Source organism: Cyrtonyx montezumae, unplaced genomic scaffold (genome assembly GCF_038088225.1).
Source record: "Cyrtonyx montezumae isolate F1298 unplaced genomic scaffold, pur_monq_1.0 scaffold_31, whole genome shotgun sequence".
Taxonomy (NCBI): domain Eukaryota; kingdom Metazoa; phylum Chordata; class Aves; order Galliformes; family Odontophoridae; genus Cyrtonyx; species Cyrtonyx montezumae.
The window spans coordinates 3072474-3095110 of NW_027072036.1; the positions used below are offsets into that span (position 1 = coordinate 3072474).

At 53.7% G+C, this 22637-nt stretch overlaps 1 protein-coding gene across 1 annotated transcript in view; it reads left to right on the top strand.

Annotated features, from left to right (window-relative positions):
* PTPRU (protein tyrosine phosphatase receptor type U) overlaps positions 1-22637 on the top strand; it is a 43077-nt gene that overhangs the window by 11846 nt on the left and 8594 nt on the right. The window contains exons 3-25 of the mRNA XM_065744472.1: positions 119-390; positions 563-644; positions 1059-1174; positions 1270-1444; positions 1882-2175; positions 4186-4494; positions 7509-7618; positions 7862-8063; positions 8447-8549; positions 8644-8917; positions 10402-10438; positions 11304-11442; positions 14198-14355; positions 15956-16146; positions 17344-17416; positions 17647-17723; positions 19119-19155; positions 19350-19447; positions 19534-19650; positions 20396-20550; positions 21647-21782; positions 22090-22239; positions 22353-22526. Of these exons, the coding sequence (XP_065600544.1) occupies positions 119-390; positions 563-644; positions 1059-1174; positions 1270-1444; positions 1882-2175; positions 4186-4494; positions 7509-7618; positions 7862-8063; positions 8447-8549; positions 8644-8917; positions 10402-10438; positions 11304-11442; positions 14198-14355; positions 15956-16146; positions 17344-17416; positions 17647-17723; positions 19119-19155; positions 19350-19447; positions 19534-19650; positions 20396-20550; positions 21647-21782; positions 22090-22239; positions 22353-22526 (3479 nt within the window). The remainder of the gene's footprint in view (positions 1-118; positions 391-562; positions 645-1058; positions 1175-1269; positions 1445-1881; positions 2176-4185; positions 4495-7508; positions 7619-7861; positions 8064-8446; positions 8550-8643; positions 8918-10401; positions 10439-11303; positions 11443-14197; positions 14356-15955; positions 16147-17343; positions 17417-17646; positions 17724-19118; positions 19156-19349; positions 19448-19533; positions 19651-20395; positions 20551-21646; positions 21783-22089; positions 22240-22352; positions 22527-22637) is intronic.

The following is a 22637-nucleotide window of genomic DNA, read 5'->3' on the forward strand; positions in this document are numbered from 1 at the left end:
GGGCTTGGTGGCACGTGCAGTGGGGGGACCGTCTCCCTCAACCTTTCCTCATCCTTAGGGTCCCCCAGGCTGAGGTCAGGCGTGGTTTCATGCTCTCCCTCCTGTCCCCTTCCCTCAGGCTCCTACCTGATGGTGAACGCCTCGCAGCACGCCGCGGGCCAGCGTGCCCACCTGCTCTTCCAGGCTCTGAGCGAGAACGACACCCACTGCCTGCAGTTCAGCTACTTCATGTACAGCCGTGATGGCCACAGCCCCGGCACCCTCAGTGCCTACGTGCGGGTGATGGGGGGCCCGGTGGGCAGCGCGGTCTGGAACACCTCCGGGTCCCACGGCCGCCAGTGGCACCAAGCTGAGCTGGCTGTCAGCTTGTTCTGGCCCAGTGAGTACCAGGTGAGTCCCCCATGGACCCCCCCCCTTCCCCCAGTCCCTTTCAGACCCCATGTCTCTTGCTATAAACGTGCCTGAAAATCCCTTTGCTTAGGAGATGGGGCCAGCTCCAAAGGCTCGGTCCCTGGTTAGGGGACCGCTCCGCCGCGCCTGACCCCTCTGTTCGGTGCCACAGGTCCTCTTTGAGGCGGTGATCTCCAGCGAGCGCCGGGGCTACCTTGGCTTGGATGACATCTTGCTCTTGAATTATCCATGCTGTGAGTGCAAGTGGAAGCTGGGGGTGCTGCTGGGCTGGGATGCTCCTGGGGATGGTGGGTACTGAGGTGCTGCCTGGTGGCACCTGAGTGTCCTGTTGTCGTGAAGGTGGTGGAGGTCCCATCTCCTTGGGCAGCCCTACCTCCATCACTGTCAGCTCCTGCATTGCTTCAGTTGTCCCAGGGCTTGGGGAAGTTCAGGCTCCTGCAGGGATGGAGGTCCTACCCTAGGAGCATCTCTGTGAACTTCTTGGGAGGGACCCAGGGCTGGGCTGCGTAGGTGGGACTCGAACCCTTCCTTCACTTGCAGGAAGCTACCAGCTGTGAGCTTGACTCCAACAGGGCTATTTTGGGGGCAGCAGTGGAGATTGGGGGCAGACAGGAGCCTCCTTAATTCTTTTTTTTGTTCCACGGCAGCGAAAGCCCCCCACTTCTCCCGCCTGGGTGACGTGGAGGTGAACGCAGGGCAGAATGCCACCTTCCAGTGTGTGGCTGCTGGCAAGGCCGCCGAGGCAGAGCGCTTCCTCATGCAGGTGAGATCTGTGCACGGCGAGGACTCTGTCCTCGTTTGGTGGCTCTTGAGTGCCACGCTGAGCCTTCCTCACACCTCCCTCTCCCCTCTGGGCAGAGGCAGAGCGGCGAAGTGGTCCCCGCTGCCTCTGTGAAGCACATCAGCCACCGGCGCTTCCTGGCCACCTTCCAGCTGGACGAGGTGTCCAAGGGCGAGCAGGATCTGTACCGCTGTGTCACCCAGTCCGGCCGCGGCTCGGGGGTCTCCAACTTTGCTGAGCTCATTGTGAAAGGTGGGTGCCCACTGTCATCCCTGTGCACCTTCTTGCTCCTAATTCCAAGGGCTGTCAGGGCACTGAGGTTGCATTAACTCTCTGCAAACAAGTCAGTAAACAATGGTCCAACATAAAACCTTTCCCGCTGGCCTTAGTTCATTGATTCTTGATTGCAGTTGGAGGGAAATGATTCATTCCTATGAAACTTTGTGACACCGTAGTGGATGCTGGGCAGTGCATCTTCTAAAAGTAATACGATTTGGTCATGTGAATCCCCAATGCTTGCAGGGCTGTTAGAGACATGCAGGGCATGTGGCACAGGCTGAAATTTAAAGACTGGCTTGTGTTCTCCAATACGTTGTTGTCAGTCCTCTATTGTAGTTTTGCTTGTCCTCTGGCCACGCATGCTTTGGGATGCGGAGAGATGCTCCAGCTGCTTCTCCTCTCTCTTCCAGAGCCCCCAACGCCCATTGCACCCCCCCAGCTGCTGCGGGCTGGCTCCACCTACCTCATCATCCAGCTCAACACCAACTCCATCATCGGCGACGGCCCCATCGTGCGCAAGGAGATAGAGTACCGCATGACGTCGGGGCCCTGGTCAGAGGTGCACGCTGTCAACATGCAGACCTACAAGCTCTGGCACCTGGATCCTGACACAGAGTACGAGATCAGTGTCCTGCTGACACGCCCTGGTGAGGGGGGCACAGGGAAGCCGGGACCCCCACTCATCAGCCGCACCAAGTGTGCAGGTGAGTTGGCTTTCATGCAGCATCCACAGACAGGAGGAGCCGGCGTGGTGCTGGTGCTGCAGTGAAGCTTTGTAGCATTGCTCCTCTAGATGTGTGAGCACGGTGATGAGTGAAGGGGGCCAGGGATAGCTGCTGCCTCACTGGGGCTGTATGCAGCTCAGGAAGGCAGAGCTGGCCATGGTTAGCTCCATTCTGGGAGCTTTTTATTGTTTTTAACCAGCCAAGCCTTACTGCTGTTGGTGGAGGGGATGTGGTTGCTGTCCTTGTGGGCACTCCTTTGAGAGCACTGTGCCAGCAGCATCCTTCCTTCTGAGCCTGAAAGCAGCCACCAGGCCAGAGGGATGGATTTGTCTCTGCACTGTCATCGTGCTGGTGATGTGGTAGTGAGCTGGGAACTGCCACCCCTGTGCACATTGTCCCTGTGCTGTCACATCAGTGCATGGCAGGAGTGGGGCAGGACATGGCCACAGGGCTGGGACATCCTGGGGCTGGAGCACTGTGGCTCTGGCCATGTCTATGACCCTGAGGGGCTGGCTTCTGCCATCTGAAGAGGAGCAGATTGGGGCAGGAGCATTTTTCCCAGTTAATCCTACAAGTGCAGCAAGTAAGCCTGGGTTTCATGATTACCTCCAAGCTGATGACAGATGCTCTGTGGTCACTTTCCAATGGTCTCCTCTTCCAGTCCAGGCTCCCAGTGCTCTTCCTGTGTGATACAAGCATGGATTTCACTCCCAACCTAGCAGATGGTGGGATTAGGCAGCTGCTGTTCTACCTGAGAAGCAGCTGTGTTTCAGTCACCAGCCCTGCATCCTCCAGGATGTGCCAGCCTGCATTCTGCAGCATCTCTGGACCAGCCCATGGTGTCAGTGGGCTTTGCAGAATCTGATCTGAAAGGACCCTGGAAGAATCCACTTAAAGGATAAATGCATCCTGCCCTGGGGCAACAGGAGGTGTCGTGTTTGACACTGTGCCTGTGTCTGTGCAGCTGTGTTAGAAACTGTGAGCACCGGTGGCTTGGTGCTGGCACTAATTGCATGGATGTATTCAGTGGTGTTGGTGCCTGCAGACATCCTCGTTAGCTCAGCTCTTGCTGAATTGCTATTCATATCTGTGTGTGTTGGCCCGAGGATGCTGGGCTGTCTGTTCCCTACTGATCATTTAAATGCACTGGAATAAGGAGATGGGTTCTTGATGGGTGAAGATGATGATGGGTTGGTTTCTGACAGAGATGGGGGTGAAAATTTTCATTCTGCTAACAGAGGTACTGGAGCTGAGTCCCTGAACCAGGAATAGAGGAAGCTTGGGCTGGGAGTGCAGGTCAATCCTGCGAGGAGGACATCTGGAGCATCCTGTGAGGTTGCACAAACCTTCTGCAGCCCTCTGCTGCCCAAAGTCCTCCTTGGCACAAATCCCATGGGAGTTTGCAGAGTGGATACTCCCTGAGGATCTGCCCTAGGATGGGCTGGGACCTCAAAGGTTAACTCTCATCATCCTTTCCTCACCCTTTAGGTACTGGGCTAGCACAGACACCTGCATTCGTACTCTTGGCAAGGGAGCTTGGCTCCTCCTGTTTATGCAAGTTGTAATTAATTTTTTTTTACTCACTCTGTCCTATTGAGAACTTGGCACCAGCTCAGTGGACAGCTGAGTGCTGCCACCTCAGCCGTGCTGCTGGGAGCCACGCTGAACACCGCTGCACATTGCTGATGCTCACATTGATGGGTGAGGAGGAGTGGATGCACTACTGTTGCCCCTGAGGAAAACAGGATGGTGTGGTGGGAAGGGTCCATCTGTTTCACCTTGCTCCGGCAGGGCTGCCCAGGACCACATCCAGCTCCACAATCTGGGCAATCTGAGGCAGGCTGCGGGGCAGCAAACCCCTTTTGAGCTCAGGATTTCTGGCTGTGCACTCCTGCTGTCCTTCCCCTGTGTGCGATTGAAGCGAGGTGAGCGTGGCTTTAGCTGCGACGTTTTGAGCGCTGCGTTCTGATTCCGCTCTCTCCCCGGCAGAGCCCATGCGAGCCCCCAAGGGCCTGGCTTTCTCCGAGATCCAGTCCAGGCAGCTGACCCTGCAGTGGGAGCCTCTGGGCTACAACCTGACCCGCTGCCACACCTACAGCGTCTCGCTGTGCTACCGCTACCTGGTGGGCAGCGGCCTCAACCAGACCTTCCGCGAGTGCGCCAAGATGGAGCGCAACGCCAACCGCTACACCATCAAAAACCTGCTGCCCTACAGGAACATCCACGTCAAGCTCATCCTCTCCAACCCCGAGGGCCGCAAGGAGGGCAAGGAGGTGACGTTCCAGACGGATGAGGATGGTAGGGTCACGCGGTGGGTTCGGGGTTAGTGCTGTGGGTTGTGATGGGGCAGCACTGAGCCCTGTGACATGTCCCATGTCCACCCAGAGATGTCTGTCCTGTAGCTGTGCCCTCTTCAACGATGCCCAGCTCAGCTCGTGCCCAGCTGAGCAGCCCTCATCCATCCCATACTGTGGAATGAAAGCCTAGCAGCGATAGCAACAATGATTAAAGCAATTAATGCTTTGCACTTAGGTAACTCCTTTCATCTGCAGAGCTCGGGCTGATTAATTTGGCTTTGCTGGGTTTCTTGGTGAGCACTGTGAAGCGGAGGTCAGCGCGTTCCCAGCGCGGCTTTGCTCAGCTTCCCCACGCTGTTCTCTGATTAACTTTGCATTTGAGGGATGTGAGTTGCACGTGTGCAGCACAACTGTTTGTCGTCTTCTGCCTTCTGGGGCCCAGCCTGGGTCTTTGGACCCACTTCAGTCTCTAAACACTGAAATCAAAGTGACTTCTCCGTGTGTCCCGTCAGCATGCTGTGTCCTTAGACCTGAGCCTGCTCAGCCATGGGCACCCAGCTCTGTGCTCCTGATGCTTTTTCCATCTCTAATTGCTTCAGCTGTTTTCACTGTGCTGTGACTGCAGCAGCTGCTTTCTTATTGTATATTAATACAGTAACTCCAGATGTTTTTTTGCTATACTGTAATCACTCCAGATGCTTCTCACTATACATTGATTACCCAGGGTTGGCTGCCTCCAATTGCACTGAACTTGGTGCAGTGATCCCTTTCTGTCCCAAGAGGAATCAACAACACATCTTTGGGTGCACAGATAGATTGCAAATGTTGCATGTGGGTTTGGCCCAGCTAACCCTATTCAATTTATCTATATTAGATACTCAGTTTATCTAAATTAGCTAATGACAGGGTGTGAAGCTCAGCTGCTGCAGCTTCTGCATTTCCATGGCCAGAGCAGCAGTGTCTTTGAGAGCTTGCAGAGGAGCAACAGTGGGTGCCATGGCTGAGCTGAGGGCTCTGCAGCCACCCCACTGTGTGATGGGAACATTCCCACCTCATGCTCCCCATCTCCATGAGGCCTGGGGTGTTCCTGCTGCTGTTTAAGCAAGCAGACCCAATAGGAATGGGCTGAATCTTTTCCCCATCTGTGCTCTGTGGCTTGGTGATGATGATCTGAGTTGCCAGGAGTGGGTGATGAGCAGCCCCAAGTGCAATTAAGAGAAGATAGTGAGGGCTCAATAATAGAACCTTTGATTGTGTTTTATTTGAATCTTTTGTGCTTTGTTTGCATAGTCTGTTTGTGAATCGCTGGGGCTTCTTTTGGTAATTACAGACCTGTCATGCTCACTTCAGTGCCTGGCAAAATTATGGAGAAGATTATTGGGAGATTTTCTAGAGAAACACCTGGAAGGCAGTTCAGCATCGGTCACAGCCAGCACAGGTTGAGGTCCTGGTTAATGAACTTAATCTCCTTTTATGACAAGGTCATGCACCTTGTTGTCCAAGGAAGCAAATTGATGTAATCCTTTTGGATTTTAGCAAAGCTTTCAATGCTGTTTCTCACAGTATCCTTCCAGCATAGACCTAGGCAAAAATGTGTTGGGGTGGCTGAGCAATCAGCTGGCAGGTTGAGCATGAAGTGTTCAAGTAAATGGGGTTCTGTCAGGCTGGCAGCAGGCCCTGGTAGGGTGTTCTGCAGGACTCCATTTTAGGGCTGGTGCTTTCCTTCCTTCCCTCACCTCTGCACCAGCAAAGCAATGTGGTGGTGCTGCAGGGAGCCAGCTCTGTCCCCTGCTGGCTTCAAGCCAGAATAAATACAGCTGTATGTGCGTGGCAGAGAGGTTTGCACGCTGCTGGGAGCTGTTGTGACCAACACCGGTGCGTGCACCAGCATGTGGTTCCTGTTGGCATGCCCACATCCCCGGGCAGTTGGAGCATTTCCCAAATCAGCAGAGAATGGTGGTGCAATTAGTGCTTACAATCACTGCAGAGCATGCTGCCCTGTGCTGGAGACCAGAAGCAGGCACGTTGCTTCATTCCCAATGAGATCCAGGGCACTATTGGGAGGGATGCTCACAGCCCCTGGCAGTGTGACCACAGAGGGGCTTGTCCCACAGCCCTGGGCCACGTGGGGTGGTGGCTGTGCATCCCCCGGTGAGGACTCTGCCTTTGTTTTGCAGGAGCAATATGTATTTATAAGGTACACACATTCCTGCCTGAAAGATTTCCAGGGATTTAATAAGTGCCTGGTGTACACGTGTAGGACATGGTGCTTCTGATGAAATTAACTTGTGAATCAAGTGGAAATTGTGTATTCGCACGGTGGGAAGTGAGCGCAAGGTGATCCCTCTCCCTTGGCCGTATAATTAGATCTGAACAAAAGCTGCAAAGAAAAAAAAAGATAATAATAAAGGGAAGATGGGAAGAGCTGGCATTGGGGTGGAACAGGCACGTGTGAGGTTGCCTGGCTCCACCTGTCTGGACCTGAATAGCAGAGCTCAGCAAAGCTGTGCTGAATGTTATGCTATAGGTGATATCTTGCCTGGATTGTGTCCCACCCAGGGCTGTTCTCAAGGTAACAGCTGCTAATGATGGTCCCCACTTGTGCCTTCAGCATCCTGGTCCCACATGAACTATGGTGGTTCTCTGGTTTAAGTGGGTTTAATTGCTCCTGAAACGAGGGGTGTGATTTTTTTTCTGGGCACTAAAGCTTGCAGCAGATGCTGCTGCTTGGGAATAATAACTTCAGCTGAGCAATTGCCTATCTTGCCCTCCTTAACAACCCCCTTGGGTCTGGGGGTGCAGGGGGAAGAATGATAAAAGAAAGCCATGTTAGATAAGCGAATATCAATCCTGATGCCTTCAAGTGCTGTTATTATTTGTAGTTACTGGTGGTGGTGTTAGTAAGTGGGGAAAGCTGGGGCATGGTGAGGGGGGAGGAAGGCTACATGGTGGGAGTGGTACCAGCACCCAGAGTGAAGCCCAGTGGGACTTATCCTTACTCTTTTCCTTTCCCAGTGCCTGGTGGCATCGCCTCTGAGTCGCTCACCTTCACCCCGCTGGAGGACATGATCTTTCTGAAGTGGGAGGAACCGGTGGAGCCCAATGGCCTCATCACTCAGTACGAGGTACGTGCCGAGCCCTGGCACCTCTGGTACCTGCAGAGTGCTGCAGGGAGGAAGGGAGCATGGATCCAGCATACTGAAATCCTCCTGAGCATGGAGTTTCTCTGCTGGGTTGCCCTGTGTTCAGCAGCAGCTTTTCTAAACACACTTCACTTTACCCCAAAACACAAGCACGGGTGTGGATAACCTTCCAACCTGGGACCCTGTACTGCTGCTCGCTCATGATGCTCTACCCCATCCCTCCAGATCAGCTACCAGAGCATTGAGTCCTCTGACCCAGCAGTCAACGTGCCCGGCCCGCGACGCACCGTCTCCAAACTGCGCAATGAGACCTACCACGTCTTCTCCAACCTGCACCCTGGCACCACGTACCTCTTCTCAGTGCGTGCCCGCACTGGCAAGGGCTTTGGGCAGACAGCACTCACTGAGATCACCACCAACATATCCGGTAGGTGCTGTGGAATGTGGCTCTGAGTGCTGGGGTGTTGAGATCGCTCCTCTGTGTGGGTGTCAGAGGTTCCCCTCTTTGCTTTGGGGGTGGTTCTGTCCTCAGGGTGATGTTTGTGCCATGCCAGGGGGTGGGTGAGGTGCTATTTCCAGGCACATAGAGCTCATCCCAAGGCTGGAGTGTTTGGGTCCTGCTGAGGTTGCATCCTGTGCTTTCTGCTGGGCCTGTAGCATTAACACCCTCACTGTGCAAGCCCTAGGTCCTCTCCAGAACTCAGTGCTTGCTCAAGTTCTGGGGGATTTTTATATGTGCCTCAGTTTCCCCCATGCAGGCAGCCCTCTGTGCACAGCACTGCTGCTCAGTTCCACCTGCTCTCTTTGCAGCTCCCACCTTTGACTATGGGGACATGCCATCACCACTGGGCGAGTCGGAGAGCACAATCACAGTGCTGCTGCGGCCAGCGCAGGGCAGGGGGGCTCCTATCAGGTAAATGGGGGCTGCAAGGGGTCGAGGGCATGGAGGGAAGGGCAAGGCCATCCTTGCAAAGCTAACCTGTGTCCTGCGCCCTCCACCCACTCAGTACCTACCAGGTCATCGTGGAGGAAGACCGGCCCAAGAGGATCAGGCGGGAGCTGGGTGGGCAGGAGTGCTTCCCGGTGCCACTGACGTTTGATGATGCCATGTCTCGTGGCTCTGTGCACTACTTTGGGGCTGAGCTGCCTGCCAGCAGCCTCACCGAAGCCAAGCCCTTCACTGTAGGGGACAACCAGACCTACAGTGGCTACTGGAACCCACCACTGGAGCCCAAGAAAGCTTATCTCATCTACTTCCAGGCCATGAGCAACCTCAAGGGGGTGAGTAGCTGTGCAGCTTTCCGGGTCTCCTTGGTGATGCTGGTATGTCTAGTTTTCCACCAGCTGCATGGGATCCCAGGGGTGCTGGGAAGCAGGATTTGCTTTGGGTCCTTCTGCTGGCTGCTGCTCACTCTTGGAACCTGCAGTGTCCTGCCTGGGGGCTGTCACCCAGCACCATGGTGGCACGTTGGGAGCACAGCTGGGTGCTCTCCATCCTTCCCATGGGCTGGGTACCCCCTGTGGGACATTCTCCCCTACCTGGGCCAGGCTGCTGATGCTGAGGCTGGAGGGGTCCAACCTCAGCTCCCACTGCTGTGGAACGGACCCACTTTCCCCGAGGCTAATCCTGGGTACAGAAGGACAAATTGGGAATGAAGAGCTGTCCACACATTAATGGGCCACCAGTTCCTTGGCTTTCCGACACCATCACCTGGATCCATCTGTCCTGAGCTCCACCCTCTGTCCAGACTGATTTCTTCCAAGGATCTACAGGAGATCCTTACCAGCTGGGTCAGGAGCTGCCGAACACGAAGCAGTGGGACTGTGACAGCATCCCCATCTCAGCTCCTGCATGGCTCCACGCACTGGCTGGCAGCTCGCTTTTTCAGGGAGGGAGATGAATTTTGAATCCTTCTCCACCGGGATCTTTCACACCTCGCTGGGTTGTAATTAGAGCTGAGACAGCCTGCTGCATCTTGGTTCTGGCTCGCCTGGGCACTGCTGGATGATAACTGGTGCTTTACAGCCTTCCTGCTGGGAGCCAATGGGTTTGCCCTGGCTGTTATCAGACAATGAGAGAAAGCTGCAGCCCAGCTTGGGTTTGCCATGGCTCTCGGGCCAGCTGGACCACAAAGCAGGAGAAGCTGGATCTGGAGCTCTCTGGGATTGCAGTGCTGTGCCAGCTGCCCCAGGCACTTTGCATGGGCAGATTTTGGTGTTGAGCTGTGCGTATGGAGCAGGTTTGCCAGTGCTGGTGTCCTGAGGTGCTGGAGGAAGCTCAGAGAGGAGATCTGCAAAAACAGTGGATTTTTTTTTCCAACAGAAATCGGACGCATCAAAAGATGGAATATTTTAGCTGAATTCACAGTGCAAATGCTAAGATTATTGGACAGCTGAGCTTGAAGCCATCATGGCAGTATTAGCAGCACATGCAGAGCACTGAGAATGGAGTGTGAAGACTTTGCTCAATGACCTGGGATGCTTTGGCTATGATCTTTAGCTTACTGGTGACCTGCAGATCCTCCAGGAGCTCTCTGGGGACCTTCTCTTTGCACGCTGCTGAGCTTTGTTGCCCCACTGTGCTGAGAGCGATGGCCTTCATTAATCTAAAGGACATTGGTATGGGAGATGCTGGGGACAGATAATTCAGCAGCGGGTGCTTCTACACAAATCAATTGGAAACTCCTTCAATTTGAGGGCAAAAGCATCAGCAAGTCAGGCTTGCATCCTGCCAGCTTCTGACTTCCCATCTCTTTCCTCTGCAGGAAACCCGGCTCAACTGTATCCGAATTGCCCGCAAAGGTAAGCTCCCTGCTCCTGGTAAGCTCCCTGCCCTCAGCAGCTATCCCAGCCAGATTTCTTCTGCTGAGGCTGTGGATACAGAGTGCTGCCCTGAGATTAGGGACTGGACAATGGCTTATTGCAGCTCAGGCCCATCCTGCTGGGAGGGAGTGTGGTTGGTGCTTGCTTTCTTATCTATTTAGTTTTTCTCTTGCTAGAACTTTGCTGTGGTGCTGTTACTGTAGTGGCTGTTGTAGGGTGGGACTGGTTGTGCTAGATGCTGAATGTGGGGAGCTTTTAAATGAGGTAACATAAGGTGGTCCAAAGGGACCACATCATCCCCCAGGGATTGAGAGGAGAGGGATGTGCTCGAGGCACTGCACATCTCCAGGCTGTGTACCTCATGCAGAATAAAATCCCTTAGTGTCTCAGCTGGGATAAAACACGCCGAGAGCTGAGAGCATCTCATGGGGGAAAATTACAGGCAAGAGACCTGGGTAATGTTGGGCTCTACTGTTACAGCATCCATTGCATCCTCTGCATGTGACGGAAACATGGCACAGCACATTGCATAGAATTCACATAACTGGATGCAGTGATGCTTGTGGGTCCTTTCCAGCTCAGGACATTCTGTGTTTCATAATTACATGTGCAGGTTACAGCAAGGCATGTCTGCCCACGGTCTGAACATTGGCACAGAACACACACATCCATCCTGGTGCCCAAAGGAGCACTTCTTTCTTTTCCCTGCCTGTGTTCTCCCACCTGACATTGCCACTTGGTCTTACATCCATTGCCATCTGGGAGGCAGAGGAAGGTGTCCAGCCCTGGCTGGGGGTTACAGGAGGGAGCTGAGCACTGAGCCCCTCGTGCTTTTCCCTGACAGCTGCCTGCAAAGAGAGCAAGCGGCCACTGGAGGTGTCACAGCACTCGGAGGAGATGGGGCTGATCCTGGGAATCTGTGCTGGCGGGCTGGTCGTCCTCATTATCCTGCTGGGAGCCATCATTGTTGTCATTCGGAAAGGGTAAGGAGACCTGAGCTTCCATCTGCCCATCCTCCCTGCTCTATGTAGTGGGTTGCAGTGCTAACTGGAGCTGACTGGGAGCCCCACTGCTGTGCTGGGTGGGCTCCAGATCCTCTTTCCAGCCAAAGTGATATCAGTAGTTGGGATTTGTGAGATTTCCTCGCTGTCTTCCCCTGCCACATCCAACCAATACCTGTCAGGTAGTGTGGGGAGGGGCTGGTGTTCAGCCTGGCTGGGTAGCAGGGAGATGCTGAGCACCTGGGGCATTGCACAGCTTGAAGGCATGGAATAAACCCATGCAGCTGCAGTGTCCTGTGGGCACTGCAGGAGGTGACCCTGGGGACCAAGCAGCAAAGTCCTGGGACACTCCTTCACCCTCAAGACTCTACCACTTTGGTCCACTATCACTCTCTCCATGTTTTCTTGTCTTCTACTGCTTTGTGCAGCTCTGCTAGCTCTGTGCAGACTGAAATGCTGCTGTATGACAGTGCTGGGGCAGCATTGAGCCTCACTGTCCCCATCCTCTGCTTGATAACAGGAGCTGCAGGGCTCTCCATCCCCTGGGCAGGGAGACGCAGTTGCCTGCATGAAGTGTGGATGCTCAACCATTCCCATTCTGCCTGGGCTTGTTTTAATGCAGAAATACTCATTTTTAGTAAAACATGAGCGGTTACATGCTGAGACCATCTGACTTTTCTGGCTCTAAATTCATTTGTGTGCTGGAGGGGAGCTTTCCCAACACTCACCCTTTGGAGACCCCAAACTTCTCTCCCCTCTCACAGGGGTCCCTGTGATCTGGGACAGGGCTGTGGCTGTGCAGCTGTTGCTGGGGAAGCTCAGTGGGATGGGAGGGAGGAGGATGAGGGCTTTCTGGGACACTCATCCCCAGGAGCACTGGGAACGTGGCCACTGCTTTTTGCTGAAGTGCAGCACCCTGGAAAGTGGCTTTTTTACTGCAGGGGGCCCAAGGCAGCACTGAGCCGTGGGGGGCATTAAGAGCAGGGCTGGCATGGCAGGGAAAAAAGGGAAGCAATTAAATGCTGTCCTCGTGCAGGGCTTGGGTGCAATGGGAGGAAAGTATGCTGATGGCCAGGGGGAGTGAAACAACCACAGCCCGTGCAAATCTGCAGATCTCTTTATGACTTTGTTTGCCTTGAAGGATTCTCACTGGTTTGTGCCAGCTTGAAAGCAAGGCTGTGGTGTCCCATCACCACTGCAGCGTTGCAAAGTGTGCAGGATTGGCTCGTGGATCCTCAGCTCCCTGTGCACGTAGTACTGGGCGTATTCTGGATGGAGTAAATGGTGTTCTGGTGGTGCTGATGCCTTTGAAACCCTTTGGTTCTCATGAGTGGTGCTGTTGGGCCAGCTGAGAGGGAGTATTTGTGTTTCCATTGCACTTTGCTTCAGCATCCCAGTGTGAACTGGTAGAAGGGGCCACAAATTGGACCCAGCATTGAGGACATGAATGTGGAGCTGCTGGAAGCTCATCGATCTTCTCCCAAGCATTTTGCTGTTGGAAAATGCTGATGTGGTGGAATGGAAATGTGCCCCCAGAATCCACTTGTCTGTAATGAATGGTGACAGCTATCGTAGGCGACACCAACCCCAAATCCACTGATGGGGAGGGAGGCAGGACCAGCTCCCTGGGGACAGCCCAAATTCTCAGCATGTTTGCTGTTCAGTGTTCTGAAACATGAAATACCCCCTGGGCACCTCTTTGACCATGGAGCCACAAGAGTTGGTGCTTGGACTCTGCTGCCAGGATGCCCAGGCTGCTGTAGATGCAGAAGGGCAGTCAGAATTCTGCCTCATGTGCTTGATTTTTCTGAGCACGGAGTTGGGATGAAATCCCTGGAGCTTTGTACGACAGCTCAGGGCTCCCTAGCAATAACTCATTGGTGTTAGGGCACGTGTGGCCCATTACCTGCTCTCCAGGGCTCGCTGCCAGAGGCAGGGAGGAGCTGCCTTCAGCTTTCATCCCACAGTTTGATGCTGTGCAGAAGGAGGTTGACCCCGGGGGGGAAAGGAGGGCTGAGAGGAAGGGGATCCTTCTGAGATGCTCGTGGTGTGTGGGTGCCTGCCTATTCTGTGCTCTCCTTCTTTGCATGCTGCCCTAGAGGCCCACTTACCCCGTTAGAGAAAAGCTGCTTGTGCAATTTGTGCCATTTTCTTTGTTTGCACGCTTGCCAGGAGGAGCTACTATTCTTACTCCTATTACCCGTAAGTAATTGTCATTCTCTCTCTCTCCTCCTTCCCTCCTGCCCCCCTTGCTCTGCTGCTCTCCACTCCAACAAGTCCTTTTCTCTGTCAAGTGCATCTTAAGGGCCTCTTTGGCTTGGGAAAATAATGCTTCTGAGCTCATTAGGACAGAAGGCAGCATAAGCAGAAAGGGTCAGATACTCAGCACAGCTGCACTGCTGCCGAGGTGGCAGATCACTGCTTGAGTTCAGGGTTTTGGCAGCATCCTGCAGTGTCCTTTCCCTACCAGTGTGATGTTCCTCAGCTGGTGTGGGCTCGAGTCTCCTGCTGGTCCTACCCCAGTGACAGAAGGAGACACTGAGGATACACAGCTGGGACTGCTGCAGTCTGCAGGAGATGCTCCATGCAGAGCTGCAGCTGGACTGGGGCACCAGAACACCAAGGCACTGGGGGAAATAAGCTGCCCTGCAGCCCCAGATAAGCTGGGTAATAGGTTTGAGGTCTGGCAGTGATGCTGGTTCAGCCCCACTCTTTTCCCCTTTGCATTTCCCTGCAGGAAACCTGTCAGCATGACCAAAGCAACGATTAATTACCGCCATGAGAAGACACACATGATGAGTGCCATCGACCGGAGCTTCACGGACCAGAGCACGCTGCAGGAGGATGAGAGGCTGGGGCTCTCCTTCATGGACACCCACAACTACAGCAACCGTGGTAAGGATGGGGTGCTGCAGCTTTCCTATTGCTGTAAACATCAGAGCAGCAGTGCTCCCAGCTCAACTCTTCAGCTCTGACAGGACTGCTGTGCATAGCTATGGGGTTGGAGGGTTAAAGAGCCACAGCCTTTCTGTCAGAGGGAGAGAGATAACTGAACACCCACTGGAGTGCACGACTCAGCACTGATTTAGTTGTAAAATAACTCGTTCAGTGCCTCAGTTTCAAACATATGCTAATAACATCTGTTACAGTAACTCCAAGATGCTGCTTACATGCAGCACTTCTCCACCGTTGCTGGATTAATATGATTCCTGGCATTGTCTAGCAGACAGTAGAAGCCCAGAGGGCAAACTTTTCCTCCTTTTAATACATCTGTATAAGTGTATTATTTTTCAGTTACTGTCCTACTGGGGCTCCTCTGAACAGTCATAGCCAGACTGGTTTGTACTGAGATTTTTCTCCATTTTGGAGCCAGAATAGCCAGCCATGCAGTGTTTCTTTTGGGTGTGGGGCTGTAGAGCTGGATCCTGCTCCCACCTGGGCTGGGGCTGCTGTCCTGCTCTGCTTTGTGCTGCTCCCTGTCCTTCTGCTGATCCTTGCCTCAGTTTTCTTGCATTTAAGCCAAGCCAGGAATACCTTAACTTAAAAGGTCCTCAGCGTGTGACCATGCAGATCCCATCCTGCACTGAGCTGCTGGCACACTGCAACACCTGCAGTTCTTTTCCTATTAAAACTGATGGAGAATTACACTGTGTAGGCTGCACGAGGAGCTGAAGGTGCCAGCACAAGTGAGGCATTTGAGCAGACTCCCTCCCCTTCCCCCCTCCCCCCCCCCAAAAAAAAAAAAAAAAGCCTGGCAGCTCTGAGTGAGCCAGCATGGGTCGTTTTTAGTAGTGTTGTTAGGGAAACCACATCCAGGGCTCCACTGTCACAGCAGAGCTGCTCGCTGGCACTGTGAGATCTGCAGTGGCCACCTCTCTTGGCAGCAGTGAGGAGCATCAGCTCTTGTGCAAACCCAAATTTCAGGATTGTGTGTGCTGGCTGGGCAGCAGCCCTGTGGGGTGAATCCATGTGAGCTGTGCCAGTAATTATATGACACTGGCATAAACTGGGTAAAACAGTGCATAAGCTCATGCATTAACCCACAGCAAAGTCCATAAGAAGTAAGGGAATGTTATCCAGCAGTGAGGAAAATGAACCATTAGCCTGGGCTGGGGACTTTGGCAATGCAATTCAAGTCAGGACTTCAAGTGAATATTTATGCATGTAGCTTGTACTGGTCTGGATGGGAGGTAAGTGCTCGAATCAATGAGAAGTAAGCAGTGAGCCCTCTTAAGATCTTGCCCACTGGTTTCTAAGAGGTGTGCTGTGGTCCTAAGAGGCTTTAATGGCCCTTGCCAGCTTTGGGCTGCAGGAAGAGCTGCAAGAGAGTGTGATGGGGTCTGGACCGCCTGTGTCACCTGAGAGAGTGCAGTGGTGGGGCAGCATCTTGCACTGAATTTCATTGTCCTTGCTCTGTGGCTGTGAGGAGCTGACAGGAGCACTGTCCTAGGCACTGCTTTCCCTGATAATCCCCTTTCTCTCTCCTTGTTTGCAGGTGACCAGCGCAGCAGTGTGGTCAATGAGTCCAGCAGCCTGCTGGGGGGCTCCCCCCGCCGCCAGTGCGGCCGCAAAGGGTCCCCATATCACACTGGGCAGCTGCACCCTGCCGTGCGTGTGGCTGACCTCCTCCAGCACATCAACCAGATGAAGACAGCAGAAGGCTATGGCTTTAAGCAGGAGTATGAGGTGAGAGCATCGAGTGCTGTGTTTTGGAGGAGGGTGGGTGGCAGGATGGATGAGCACGCCAGGATGTGGCAGGGTGGTGTGCAGGACCCTCGTGCAGGAGGATGCTCCAGACCTGCAGCTTCAGTGCTCTGGAGAGAAAAAGCTGGAGATGGCAGCTCTCTGAGCTCCCCAAGTCCTTAGGTATCGATGTAGGAGGTGTTCCTGCTTTTTTCTGGCTGAGTCTTGATTAGGTTTCCAGCCACTCTCTATTTAACCAGCAGTTTAAAAGCAAGATGAGCTGAAGCAGCTCTTCCAGCCCTGCAGCAGGTCACCCAGCATCTTCTGCTGTGGGTGGAGGTGCTTCTCCTTGCTCAGATCCTCCTGGGCAAATGCTCAGCAGTGTCACATCTCTACCTCTTCCTCACTCTCCAATGCACTCTCCCTATGGCAAGAATGGACACAGCCTGAGAAGGAGCAATTTCTGTGCAAGCTTGGCAGCTCCCAAAGCCTTGGAGAGGCTGTAGGGAGGGGCCATCCCTGCTCTTCCAGGGGAGGGACATCACCCTGAGGGGTCACTGCTTGCATTGTGCCCATTCCATCCCGTTGGGCTGCAGCCCATGTAATGGAATGCCGAATTCTGCACAGCTCTGCATCGACCCGGCCGTGTTGATTTCCTGGCTTCTTGGTGTCCCACAGTTCTAGTGATTGAAATTTCCCAGTGAAATTACTGTTTAATGTTCAGTTGTTTCAAGTGCAGGAGCTTTTTTCCCCCCTTTTTCATGTATTGGACAAACCAGGGCTGGCTATAATCATCAGTGCTCCTTTAAAAGCTGCTGTATGTTCTTGGAACCTAGTCATTTGAAAGCACTCAGATATTATGGGAGGGGAGAAAACATGTAATTTCCTTCCACTTTCCTCCTCTTACACCAATCTATGAATGTTACTGTTATTACATGCAAACCTGTTCTGTGCTCGGGAGAGAAGGGTCTGGGGAGATTTAAAAAAAAAAAAAAGGAAAATAAAAGAAAAAACAAACTAGAAAAAACAAGCAGTATGTAATTTGGTGGAAAATAGGGCATTTTGTGGATGCAACACAAGCGTAGAGCTGGCAGAGCTGCTATGAAATCAAGACCTCTGCCCTGATCCCTGGGAGGGTTTTGGGGCAGGGGTGTCCCCAGAGCCCAGTCCTCAGGCTGTGACAGCTGTCTTTCCTTGCAGAGTTTCTTTGAAGGTTGGGATGCTTCAAAGAAGAAAGACAAGACCAAAGGGAGACAGGATCACGTGTCGACATGTAAGTGCACGTAGCAAAGGGTTTGGACACCCTGAGCAGTGTGAAAAGCTTTTTAAGGGGCTGGGTTTTGCTTTGTTTTATTGTGTTTGTTCCATGGCAAGCGATAAACTGATGAGGTTTGGTTGGTCCGGGGCAGAAGAAAGCTCCTTGCTCTGCAGGGGTTGGTGTCTGGGAGCTCCCACTGAGCTACAGCACTGGAGGAAACAGCAGCTTCTCTTCTTGCTTTCCAGATGACCGCCACCGTGTGAAGCTCCATCCGCTGCTGGGCGATCCCAACTCAGATTACATCAACGCCAACTACATTGATGTAAGCAGGGGCAGTGCTGTGGGGCTGAGCTTCTTGAGGGCCATCAGGGTCTGTTCCCTGCGGGGAGCTCAGGCAGACCACACCACGTGTGCCTGAAGAGCCCTCCTGCTTTATGTCTGTCAGCAATCTGTGCTCGTTTCTGTTGCTGTCCCCTGCAGTTGTGTCTGTCTTTCATCCTCAGCTCCTGTCTGTCTCTGCTTTCTCGTTCCCTTTTCCACGCTTTCTGCATGGCTCCAGGATTGCTGTCTGTAATCAGAGGATGCTGAGGTGGAGGAGGAACGTGGGGATGAACTGGGGGTTTGTGCTGTGCTGAGGGGGCAGCCCTGGTCCCAGCAGTGCATGAATCTGAGCAGAGCTTGGCTCTTGGAGTGGTGTCTCCTGTCACCTTCAGTGATGCCAAGCCCAGGGGAGGCTTGAGACTCTGGGCTCTGGCAGAGGTGAAATGAGAGAGAGGACAGGGGCTCTGCAGGCTCTTTGGAAGTGGCAGTTGCTGCTTCCAGATCTGGGCCAGAATGGTGACCCTTCTGCTCAGAGGACACTGTCCAACAAGAGGGATCTGATGCCACTGTGATGGGCTCCCTGTGCCCGAGCAGTGTCCCTGTGCCTGTCCCTGTGTGTCCTTCCTGCCCTGTGGCTCTGTCCTGCCTCTCGAGCTCTGCCTCACTAATGTCTCTGTCTCTGATCTTTCTCTCTCAAACCTGTGTCCGAATGGGATCGTTCAGATTCGGATTAATCGAGAAGTAAGTAGATGGTTCCCTGCTCCTCTGCTCCTGGGCATGGGGCCATTGCTCCACGTAAAGGTGTAAAATTGCACCTATGAGAGGCAGGCTTGGTAAATCACATGGAAAGATTGGGGACAGGGAGAGAGGTGAGGTCTCCAGCTTCTGCCACGTTCACTTCCATGTGTGTGATGTACGGGAACACTGGCCAAGGCTGCTGGCAGGAATGGGACAACTGGTGCCCATGGGTCCCTGTGGCACAGGCCTCACTGGGAGATGCTCTGCTGCTTGGGCTGACGTGTCTGTGTTGGGAGCCAGTGATGCACGCAGTGCAGTGGGATGCAGGAGGGAGTGGGGCCATCACCCCGTGCCACGTGGCTTCTGCAAGCTGGGATGTGTATGATTCATTGGCTCTTGTGGCAGTGTGGTCACAACTCCTGGGCGTTTTGGAGGTGCTGGTCCACAAAGTGGGTGCAGGCTTGGGGAGGGGGTGGTCACTCTGTTTGCTGAGACATGGGATGTGATCCAGGCTAGGAAGGAGTGCTGCAGCAGCATTGTGCTGGTGGCATGGCCAACCTGGGCACCTGCTGCTGGTGACCAGAAAGGGTTTTGTCGGGCAGTGCTTTAGTGTCCCACATCCTCTCCGTTGGGTCTTATGCCTCTGCTTCTCTTGCAGGGTTACCACAGGTCCAACCACTTCATTGCCACCCAAGGTGAGTTGTCCCCTCTCTGCAAGCAGTGATTGAGCAACCAGATTTTGTCCCTGGGGTATTTGGTTTTGTCTGTACAAGAAAGGGAGGAAACAGTCCAATTTTGGGACAAATGGGGCAATAACAGAGCAGACTTGGTCAGCAGTCCCAGTGCAGGCACCATAAGCCTGAGGACCACCTTTTCCCTGTGTCCCCAGGTCCCAAGCAGGAGATGGTATATGACTTCTGGCGTATGGTGTGGCAGGAGCACTGTTCCAGCATTGTGATGATAACCAAGCTGGTGGAAGTGGGCCGGGTAAGGGTCTCCTTTGCTCTTTTTGTCTCCAGGCTCTGCAGTGCGCTCTGCAAAAGCCAAAACCCCACCCCGTCCCCTTCTTGCAGGTGAAATGCTCCAAATATTGGCCAGATGACTCTGAGATGTATGGGGACATCAAGATCACCCTGGTGAAGTCAGAGATGCTGGCAGAGTACGCTGTGCGGACTTTTGCTCTCGAGAGGGTATGTTCTCTGCCCAGCCAAAGAGCAATGAACATCTTTAGCCATTCCTTGTTGGCATTTTACTGCTACCCTGCTTATTTACCCCAGTGTGGGGCTTTCTCCATCCTTTGGAGGTGCCACCCTCAAGTACCTCCTCCCTTTGCACTTTCTGTTGCAAGCCTGGTCCTGGCTCTGCCCTCAGCCCAAGCATGTGGCTCAGGGTGAGCATTGTGTAATTGCAAAGGAGGATAAGTGTGCTTTTCCCCCTTCAGGCTGCAATGAGGGTAATGTGGCAGTTAGTTTCCAGCCTGGTACTTGGGGATGGAGCCAATGCAATTCACCTCTTAATCTACAGGAATGTGAAATCACTGTCTGGTTAGGAGGCAGGTAGCAAAGATGATTGTGGAACAGATCCAGGGTGCCCTGGGGCTGCTGCCTTCTCTGCTTGTTTTTAACCCTCTTGCAGCTGAGGAGGAGAGAGCAGTAGGGCTCCCAGAGTGACTGACCACAGTGAGGCTGGGAAAAATAATTGACTCCTGAGGAAATATGATGTTTAGGTACCAGGGGCAGGATTTTGCCTTCCCTACTGTAAAGACCCTTCTGTTTTTGGTAGCATCCCTTCTGCAGGGAGGCTTTCACAAGGCAGCTGAGCAGCTCAGGGGCTCTTCATGATGCAGCCTCCCCATTGCATTGCCTCAGCTACATGCACATCCACCTGTGTGTCCATCTGCCCCATGCTCACACGCTGTGTTGCCCTCTCTTGCAGCGAGGTTACTCAGCCCGGCACGAGGTGAAGCAGTTCCACTTCACGTCCTGGCCTGAGCACGGTGTCCCCTACCATGCCACGGGGCTGCTGGCCTTCATCCGCCGTGTGAAGGCATCCACACCACCCGATGCTGGCCCCATTGTCATCCACTGCAGGTGGGTATGGGGACCGTCCCCATCCCAGGTGGGTTTTGGGATTGCTGGGCTGTGCATGCAACAGCAGAGTGTGTTACAGGTGGGTGCTCAGCCTTTGAAAAGCTTGGAGTTCCCCTGAAATATTTAGCAGGGATAAATGGAAATGGGTCATGGAGAGGAAGAGCTGAGGCAGGGAAGGAGCTGGGGTTTGTGTTTGGTGTTGATCTGTGAAGCAGTGAGCTGTAAGAAGTCATCCCCAGGGCTGTGGGTTGGTGGTGGCACGTGAGGTTGGCTGGCTTGGCCACTGGTGATGGCTGTATGGAAACTGTGTTTGCCCAAAGGGGGAGGAGCAGGGCTGGATGTTGGGCAGCACTGTTTCCCATCCCTGCAGGGTGTCCCTGGTTCAGCTGAGGGAAAGCAGAGCAGAGCTGTGATTTTTCCATCCTTGCACAGGCATCCCTGTGTGACAGGTTAATGGCTCTTCCTCTGCTGGGCAAACAAGGAAGATCTGATGAATGGGAAGGATTTTTTTATTTGATTTCTCTCTGTCAATTGCCTCATCAGTATTCATTCACTGGCAACAGCGAGTGTGATTAGCTCCTGTAGTCTGTAATCACTGATAATCACGACGAATGATTCATCAGCCCCAGAAATTAGGATTTCACTGCAGAAGACTTCTTGTGAAAGGAGCAGGGGGGCAGCAGCTCTGTGGTGGGGGGCTTGAAGGGCTCAACCTCCATTGCATTTTGACTGTGTGTGTGAAAGTAACAAGATTTGGGCTGCTACCTTGGTCTGGCTGCAGATATCGTGTTCTGCTCAGCTGAGCATCCTGCAGCATCCTTTGGGAGGGGACTGTTGGCACTTCAGGTGTTTCTTGCAAAAAGCATCGATTGCAGCTGTGCTCAAGCACTCATTACCCTTAGCTGTGAGCTCCTCCCTTCCCTTGCAGCGGCACCTGGATGCAGATGGATGGGGTGGATGCAGGGAAAGCCAGGCTGAGGGCTGTGCTGTGGAGGAGTGTGCCATTCCCCAGCCTTGTGCAGACCTTGTTGGTGCCTGGGGCTTTGTCTGGTGCCATATGGCCTGGGTATATTGGCTTTGTTTTCCCCTTCTGCAGCGCTGGCACGGGGAGAACCGGCTGCTACATCGTTCTGGATGTCATGCTGGACATGGCTGAGTGTGAGGGTGTTGTGGACATCTACAACTGTGTGAAGACACTGTGCTCACGGAGGATTAACATGATACAGACAGAGGTGAGCAGGGTTGCTGCGTCATACTGCTGATGGCAGCACCAAGGAGGGCTGTAAATTACTTCCAGCCCAGCGCGTGATTGTGTCTCATAGAAAGCCAGCACCCATCCTGTTGCTTTTCAGCCTTTGGAGGATGAATTGCTTAGGGCTGGCAGAGCTGCAGCAGTAGAACCTGAGGGTGTTTTGCTCCCTGCAAGCAGAAGCTGCCCTGGCCTTGCACAAATTCATCTTGCAGAGAAGGGGCTGGGTGATAGGAGAAGAGGTGCTTCCTGTGCCTGATGCCCAGCTCAGCCTCTTCCTTTCCCCACAGGAGCAGTATGTCTTCATCCACGATGCCATCCTGGAAGCCTGCCTGTGTGGTGAAACCAGCATCCCTGCCAGTGAGTTCAAGCCCACCTACAAGGAGATGGTGAGGATAGAGCCACAGAGCAATTCATCACAGCTGCGGGAGGAGTTCCAGGTGAGTGACCCTGGAACCAACGCATCCCCTCCTGAACCCCCAGCTGAGCCAAGAGGGGATTTGGGGAACAGCCCCAGAGAGGAGGGGGCTAAGAGGAGAGTGTGTGCCCACAGACCTTGAACTCAGTGACTCCCCACCTGGATGTGGAAGAGTGCAGCATTGCCCTCCTGCCCCGCAACCGGGAGAGGAACCGCAGCATGGATGTCCTGCCGCCCGACCGATGCCTTCCCTTCCTCATCTCCGTGGATGGAGACAGCAACAACTACATCAACGCGGCCTTAACTGATGTACGTGTGCTCTGCAGAGAAGGAAGGGGATGGCTTGAGTTTAGGGGCCCTGCTGTGGACCTCCTTGGGTGGTGTGTGGGCTTGGAGGTGGGATGGGGTGAGCTTTAGTGA